The 7,918-nt window shown below is 50.6% G+C and overlaps 2 protein-coding genes across 2 annotated transcripts in view; one reads left to right on the forward strand and one right to left on the reverse strand.

Annotated features, from left to right (window-relative positions):
- Positions 1–3,745, reverse strand: part of NIPAL3 (NIPA like domain containing 3) — a 53,491-nt gene extending 49,746 nt beyond the window's left edge. Inside the window, exon 1 of the mRNA XM_030888001.2 lies at positions 3,649–3,745. The gene's annotated coding sequence lies outside the window, so the exon portion shown is untranslated. The remainder of the gene's footprint in view (positions 1–3,648) is intronic.
- The window catches only part of STPG1 (sperm tail PG-rich repeat containing 1), a 67,680-nt gene continuing 60,258 nt past the window's right edge, over positions 497–7,918 (forward strand). The window contains exons 1-2 of the mRNA XM_030887993.2: positions 497–522; positions 3,991–4,064. Of these exons, the coding sequence (XP_030743853.1) occupies positions 497–522; positions 3,991–4,064 (100 nt within the window). The remainder of the gene's footprint in view (positions 523–3,990; positions 4,065–7,918) is intronic.

The raw sequence follows: 7,918 nt of genomic DNA on the forward strand, positions 1-7,918 counted from the left end.
CCTCAGAGCAGGAAGCTGCTTTCGATGCCTCTGTAAGCAGTCAGCCGAGGGCGAGTTTTCCAATCCTGGCGGAGCTCTAGGGCACAGGAGGAACATGAAAAATGCATGGAGGGTGAAACATGGGGCCCAGTTTGTTCCTCGAGAATACCATCAGGACACAGCAGGATGAGCACGGCCACTGAACACGTTCCATCATTCGACCATTTCGGTCCCATCATAAAGACATGACTCGTCAACCCCAAAGGTTTCTCCCTGGTTTTTCAAAAACTCCTTTCCTCTCTGACTGCTCCCTGACGCTCATGATAGCCTCATTCCAATCCTGCTTTCTCCACCAGGCTCCTCCCGAGGGTAAGGAGATACTCCGAGGGCGACTGCTGAGGCCTCCCAAAAGAAATCCCAGGGCCACAGAAATAGAGCCATTTTGGTCCCACCCATCTGGTGGGTGGCTAGGGTCACAAGCAAGAATCAATGAGGAGAAAAGTGATCTTCTTGGAAGATGGAAGAAGTAGCCGAGGGCCAAAGGTCAGTTGGCGTAGGTGAGGTGGCACTGGGTTTCAAGGTAGAAGCTCTGTGTGACTGGTCATTTCCCCTCTCAGAGACTCAGTTGCCTTGCCTGTCAAGTGGGGCAACAATGGAGGCTCAAGTAAAATTAACCGTCATCATTCCTTCCGACTGCATTGGACCGTGACTGTGAGTGCTTCCCAAACATTTCCACCAAATCGCTCCCTGTGTTCTGTAAGGCAAAGCCACAACACTCTACCACAAGTGCTAAGGGTTTCTTAAGGGCTTTTTGGGGTTGATTTTTAAGAATCATACTGTGTGGTGACGAATTGCTTTGCCTAAAATAAATTGGCCTGTTGTCTTTGGTTCTAGAAAGGTAAGCCTTGACATTCCTGGGTAACCAAGGTGCCTTTGTTGTTTAAAACTGCCAGACAACATTTGAGAATTTGTGCAAATGAGGGGGGTGGGGGAGAAGGGCCAGTCTCCCAACCTAGGGAAGAAAGAGGGGATGAGTCAGTCAAGCAGGGGCATGCGGTGAGTTCCGTAAGAGGCCCCTGAGCATGGACGTTCCCTGAGCATCCCTGTGGACATGGAGCTCTAAACCAGGATCCTTCCCTGTGCACACAGACTTCTCCCTAGGGGTCTCCTCGTTGTATCCTTTTTTTTACTATCATAAATTAGTAGTGGCAAGGTAAAAAAACCACTGCCATACTTGTTTATAATCTATGAGTCATCCGAGCAATTTATCAAACCCGAAGGAAGCAGGAGAAGCCAACAGATAAAGAGGCTGGGGTGTTGGGTGGACTCCCCAAGCTTGTGACCTTTCCGTGTGTGTGCTCTGACCTAGCTCCAGATGGCTCCAGAGAAATGATACCTGGACACTGGTGTAAAGAACACTGTTCTTTCAGCTGGTGAACTCCAACCCAGCTCAGATGGCTAGAGTGAGTGAGTGAGTGAGTGAGTGAGAGAGAGAGAGAGAGAGAGAGAGAGAGAGAGATGGGACAGTGAGGTCTGAATTCATTCCAAGTAGGGATCGGAGTCCACTGTGTTCCTAGTTTATGTGCAAACAGATTTGAATTTCACGGCATAATCTAGATTTATTTGAATAGAAGAATGTTGTAAATTGCTTTTGATCTGTCCTTTGCTACTTATTTTACCGTCTTCAAGCCATTTGAACTCTCAACCAGCTTCCTCAGCTATAAAACATGGACACTAATATTCCTATCCCATAGGGCTACTGTGAGAATTTGATGAAAATAAGGCATGTAAAACCTAAACTCAGTGTAGTGTCTACCTCGAGTTATCAATGAGTGCCAGGTATTACTTGCATTGATTTTATCCTTACTATTTTAATTATTTAAATCTACCCACAAAACCCCCTTTCTCTCGTGCATTCATCCAGTAATTATTTATTGAGGGCGGCTACGTCAGAAAGCTGCCTCTTGTCTGTCTTGTAGCTTGCAGGTGCCTCTGCAGTACAGGCGCTCTGGGCCCTGGGTGTGAACAGCACAGTTCTGTCAGGTGGGCTAACAGGGCTGGGGGCAAGCATGACCCCACTGGGCCCTAGTCTCACTCTCTCAAGGGTCCTTAAGTGTAAGTGCCAGCATCGCTTCCAGATCTGGTGATACGCTCAGTCCTCAAGACACAATCACCAGGCAACTTCTCTAAGTCTTGGCTCGTAAAATTACCAGACCTCCTTGCCTGTAAAACCCTTCTGAATATTTGTTTACTCCCTTATGAAAAACACAACTATTCTTCACTCTGCCTGTGTGTGTGTGTGAAAAGCATTTTTGTGTCACAGCCCTGTGTCCTTGTGTGAGCATTATAACGAAAACCTTGTAAAGGGAAGTGGCCCAGGGCTCCCTCTACCTCTTAGCGGGCCACCCAGGGAAGGTGTTTGCTGTGCAGTTGCTCCCTCGAGAGATCTAGCCCCCAAACCAAAAAACCAAACATGGCCATAGGCTCACAGATGGAGCTCAGCCACTGGCAAAATGCAGGCCTTGTAGGCACTGTGGCCCCTTCACAGCAAAGAATGCTTCAGTCAGGCCTAATGAACCACGGTGGCCTGAGCTTCTACAACAAACAGATATGGCCAGCCCCACCCACATGCCAGTGAAAGCAAACAGGCCCTGGGAGCTGGCCGGCTGGAGTGGGAATCCTGCCTGAATTCAGTACGGCTGGTTTGTCCAGGTGGTATTTTGTGGTAGGGCTTTGGGTTGTTGTTGTTCCAGTGCGTTCAAGAAGCAGCCTCCCTCTCTGCTTCAGAAACGCCTGGTGGGGGGGTTGGGGGGTGCTCTGAAGCATTCTCTGCAAAGCCAGCTGTCCCTCAGCTGGGGACTGCCACCGAGGAGCTCTGCAAGTGGCACTCCTTATAAGGCACACGGCTCTTGATTTCAAAGCTCTCTTCCATGTCTGACAACTGCCCAAACTGGCAAGCAGCCAGCTCTCTGTGGCCAGCCACTCCAGTTGGAGGCACATGGCCATTGATTTTCATCCATTAGGCACCTGCTTCCGCCCCCTCCCCCTTTTATCTCCTAGATTGACTTCACCAATCCCTTAGAGCGGGGTGGACAGCATCATGGTTCCAAGGCGTCAAGCAACCTCTCTGAGGGCCTGTGGCTGCTTAAAGTAGGGTCTGTATTAGACTGTGGGCTTCTCTGAAAACAAAACAACAGAAACACGCCCTTCCCCACCCTTCAGCTTCTGGCTGAGGAGCGTCGGGGCCACGCCGAAGGTTTTGCTTTGCTAAGGGCTACCTTCTTCCCGCCCCCGGCGGCAGCCAGGGTGGGCCGGATCGCGTCCCTCACCCCACCTGCTAACTCCACCATCTGCTATGGCCAGGAAGCCCCAGCCCCACGGGCAGACGAGGGATTTTGGCAAAGTTATTCGATTTCATTCCCAGAGTCGGGAAAGCCTGGCACCACCATGATCAAGGCATAGCCATGCCTCCTCTCCTGTCACCTCGATGTCGGAGTTTGGAGGCAAGGGGACCTAGACTGACAAGGTTAGTGACAGCAAGCAAGAAGAAACGGGTGTTTATCCGAGAAGCCCTCCCATGATTACACATGCATGAGCGGCTCTTTTAAAAAAAGCCACACAAAAAAAGCTGAATTCACGTCCCTCTCCCCAGTCTTATCACTAACTCACCGGTAGCGTCCTTTCTAAGGTCCACCTGTCAGAGGTTTCGGAGAAAGGAGTAGGATTCCTCAGTGCAACCCGGAGGCGCGGCCTCCTCAATTCCTTCCTCAACTCGGGACTGCCCAGGCGCCGCGGGGCCGGCCTTCCAAGGCCGAGCGCCGATTGGTCAGACCGCCTGCCCATTAGAAGCTGGCAGGGACTCCGCGCAGGGGAGTGGCTGCGAGGGGGAAGTGGGTGGGACAGCACGCGGCGTTGGCTGCGCTACCAAGGTTGCTTGAAGAGCAGCGGAGAGACCTGGAGAGGCGGAGCCCGACGGGCGCTTTCGCGCTCACCTGCGGCGGTCCCCTCTAGCGGCCGGACCCGGAGCGTCGGAACAACGCCCCCACCCCCACCGCAGGTCCCAGAGAGCTCAGGCTGTCCGGCAGGTGAGCTTGGCTTTAGCAGCCAGCCAGGTGTCCTCCTTCCTTCCCTCTAACCCGCCCCACCCCACCTCGGGGCTAGCTCGCTGACACCCCCACCCCCGCTCTCATTATGTATTCAGTCCTTACTATCCCTCCAGGTCTATTACCGCCCCCCTACCCCCAGCCTTCTAGAGAATTCCCCAGCTGCCCTCCCAGAGAACCGGTTGGCCTTCCCGCATGCCCCTGGCCAAGCAATACTTAAAGCCTTACACTGAGTCTGGCACTTGATTTTTCATTTCCTGCACGTGTCATTGTAATCCCGAGCTTGTGTCAGGCGCTTTGCCGGTGACCAAAAGTTTTTCATCACTTAACGTGCATCGAGTCTCACTCCAGTCTCACAAGAGGGGCATTATTGCTAAGCCCGCCTCCGTTTCAGAGATGAAGAAGTGACGTTTGGGCAGAGACCAGATCCTGAGGCCGGCTGAGTTTAGGGACTGTGGCTGTGGTGGGCGGGGGTGCGGTGTAGGGGCTGCGATGGGACGGAGTGCCCAGCGGGCGCTGATAATAAGACCTTTGGGCCCCACACGGGAGCGTTTCAAGCAAGGGAGTGACGAGATCACAGTGCTTGCCCTGAAACACGTGGAATAGGGCTGTATAGCTGCCCTGGAGTCATTACATCTATCCCCCCGCCCCCTGCCCTCTTTGCTACGACAAACAGCTGCTTGGAGGAATGTTCCCTTCGTTTTAACCCTTTCAAGGGGCTTGCAGAGTGAGCAACGTTCCAAGGCTTTTAGTCTATTATAAGGTTTTTGAGGGTTGCCCGCCCACAGATCCTTACGTGGGAAACTTACCTGAGCCCGACCATTCCGGTGGTTTCTCTGCCAGTTTTGCAATGCCTCTAACGACTGGCCAGCAGCTTCTCATGCTAACAAAACAAGGGATGCCATTGGCCGGCGGTACCCAGGCCGTGAACGAGGGCGGACTTCAGAATGTTAGGGCCCTGGCTACCATAACGACGAAGAGGTTGGGCTGGGCCAGTTTTATTCAACCCCGGGACCCTACGAGGTTGAAGGGCGTTCGCGAAGGAGAGCCGAAATTGTGGGGAGGAGCAAGGCCGGTCACCTTAAGAGCCTGCTGGGGATGGGGAGTCAGGTGAGGCTCCTGGATGGGGGTGGAATTCCGGCATGGAGTTTAAGTGGTTCCCCAGGGCTGATGGAGCCGCCGGGGGAGGTGTGGGAGTGCCCCTTCCCCAGTGTCCCACCAGCACAGTAGCTTCGCATAGCTGCTGTGAGGAGGGCAGGAGGGCCGTGGTATCTGGCGCCGCTGGGAGTGGACAGACATTTGGGGGAGTACAGGGGCTGGCAGTGGGTGGACTTAAAATTCCAGGTTCACTCTGGGGCCATTGGGTGTCTCGTGCCTGCCCTGCTCTGGGCCTCGGTAAATAAAAGGGTAAGATTAAAACCGACCGCTGGCCACCACCTTCTCTCCAGTTCTGACACACTTTCTTAGCCTATGAAAAGTATCAAATTGGTACTTTATCTGAGAGTGGTTTACAACACGGAAATGCTCTCAAGAGGTATGATAGCATTATTGCTAAATGGCAAAAAAAATGCATATGGTCAGAATGGTTCATACAAATGCCATTAAACTACGCACATGGTTACATCAATTGATAGGCCCTATACAACATGTAACTGTAAATATATAAAACGTGATCATACTGCGTTACTGCTGCTGTTGTTAGGAGCCATGGGGTTGGTTCCAACTCATGGCGACCCTGTATGAACAGCAGAAGGACTCACAGCCAGGTCCCGGCCATCCACAGTCATTCCTATGTCGGAGCCCATTGCTGAAGCCCCTGTGTGACCCTCTACTCAGGCTAATGTTCTTCAGGAGACTGGTTCCTCCCGATGACGTGTCCACACTGTGTGAGGTCAGGTGTTGTATCCTTGCTTCTAAGAAGCATTCCGGCTTTATTTCTTCGGACATAGATTTGACCAATGATTCCAAGGCATCAATCCGCCCCACTGTCACATGCATATGCGATTATTGAACGTACGTGGCTTGAGTCAGACGCCCCTTAATCTTCGGAGTGACATGTTCACATTCGACCGGCTCCATAGAGTATGCCATTTGATTTCCTGACAGCTGCTTCCATGGGAGTTGGTTGTAGATCCAAGTAAAATGAAATCTCTGACAGCTTCAATTGTTCCACAAATATTGGACGAGCCACCACTATGCACTGGAAAATATCATGTTGGAGAGTGAAAAGTACTTTGGAAAAAACAGGGCAGATCACGACAGCCTGAAGGGGAGAGAGAGATGGGTGGTGGTTCTGAAGAGAAGGTAGTCATCCCTGAGAAAGTTTGAGTTGACACTCAGTTAATAGCGGTTACAGGATCTGAGGGTGCTACCCAATATAGTGAGCGAGAGGAACCTTCACCCCCCTACCCAAACAAACTCAATGCTATCAAGTTGATGCCAGCTCATAGCCACCGTATAGGACAAGGCAGAACTGTCCCTGTAGGTTTTCAGGACTGTCAGTCTGTGAGAAGAGAAAGCCCTGTCTTTATCCCTCAGAGCAGCTAGTGGTGTCAAACCGCTGACCTTGCAGTTAGCAGCCCAACAAGTACCCACTATGCCATCATGGCCCCCTAACCTCTAGACTACGATACTACAAGGAGGTATTTCAGATTACAAGAGGGCTTGAAAACGTTTGTGGAAACTTTACATTATCTTTCAATTCCACTTTTCCGTGATATCTTTGAAGTCACTCCTACTGCCATAGAACAGGGACTTCTAAAACTTTTTGACCGTGACCCATGGTAAGAAATACATTTTATATTGTCATGCACACACACAAGAATTCTGTTGGTGCTGTCAGGTACGCATTGGTCTGGGAATGGAAAGATCGGCAGTTCAAACCCACTAGCTGCTCCTCAGGAGAAAGGTGAGGCTGTCATCCGTTTCTGTAAAAATTTACAGCCTAGGAAACCCAAGGCGAGTCCCTGCTATGAGTTGGAATCAACTCGGTGGCAGTGAGTTTGGTTTTTGTTTTTACACACACACAAAATTGAAACAAAACTTCTTAAGAGTTTACAGCAGCAGTTCTCAACCTGTGGGTCACCACCCTTTTAGGGGTTGAAGGACCTTTTCAAAGCGATCGCCCGATTCATAACAGTAGCAAAATTACAATTGTGAAGTAGCAACGAAATAATTATTAAAGGGTCACGGCATTAGGAAAGCTGAGAACCACTGGTTTAGAGGCGGTGGCCTAGATTTTGAAAATCACTAGGGTGGTAGAAGAGCGAGACGTAGGAGCTGGTTCTAAGAAAAGCAGCTATGTTACAGGAACGGGTTTTCTAACAATTAGAACTGCCCAACAATCCACTCATCAGAGATTTTCAAACTGAGATCTGAGGAACCCTAGTATCTGGTGGTGATTCAAGGCCGCCTCAAACATTTGCATTATATTTTAAAAGCTATATATAGTGCCCTAATTTTAAAAAACCAACCACACCTATGCCGCCACCACCACCCATTGTGGTCGAGTGCTAAATGTCAAAGTTCAGCCTGTTGGAGGCCGCCAACTTTAATTGCATGCTGCATGGTTGTTAGAGTGGTTAAGGGTAAGCAGGGGTTGGTGGCCTGGTTTCAAAGCCTGATTATACTACTTACTACCTGTGTGGCCTTGGCCGTACACTCAGGCGCTCCTTCTGTGCTTCCCAAAACAGACAAACTCACAGCCGTCAAGTTGAAGCCGATGCCTAGTGACTATACTCAAAACCTTAAGGCAACACTAAAACTAAAACATAAGGTGTATTCAAAAGGCGGAAAACTATAATAAAAATGAATGTTGGAGCCCCCTCCTAAGTGGC

Source organism: Echinops telfairi, unplaced genomic scaffold (assembly GCF_000313985.2).
Source record: "Echinops telfairi isolate 266 unplaced genomic scaffold, ASM31398v2 ScPeMD7_7457;HRSCAF=8495, whole genome shotgun sequence".
NCBI classification, from domain to species: domain Eukaryota; kingdom Metazoa; phylum Chordata; class Mammalia; order Afrosoricida; family Tenrecidae; genus Echinops; species Echinops telfairi.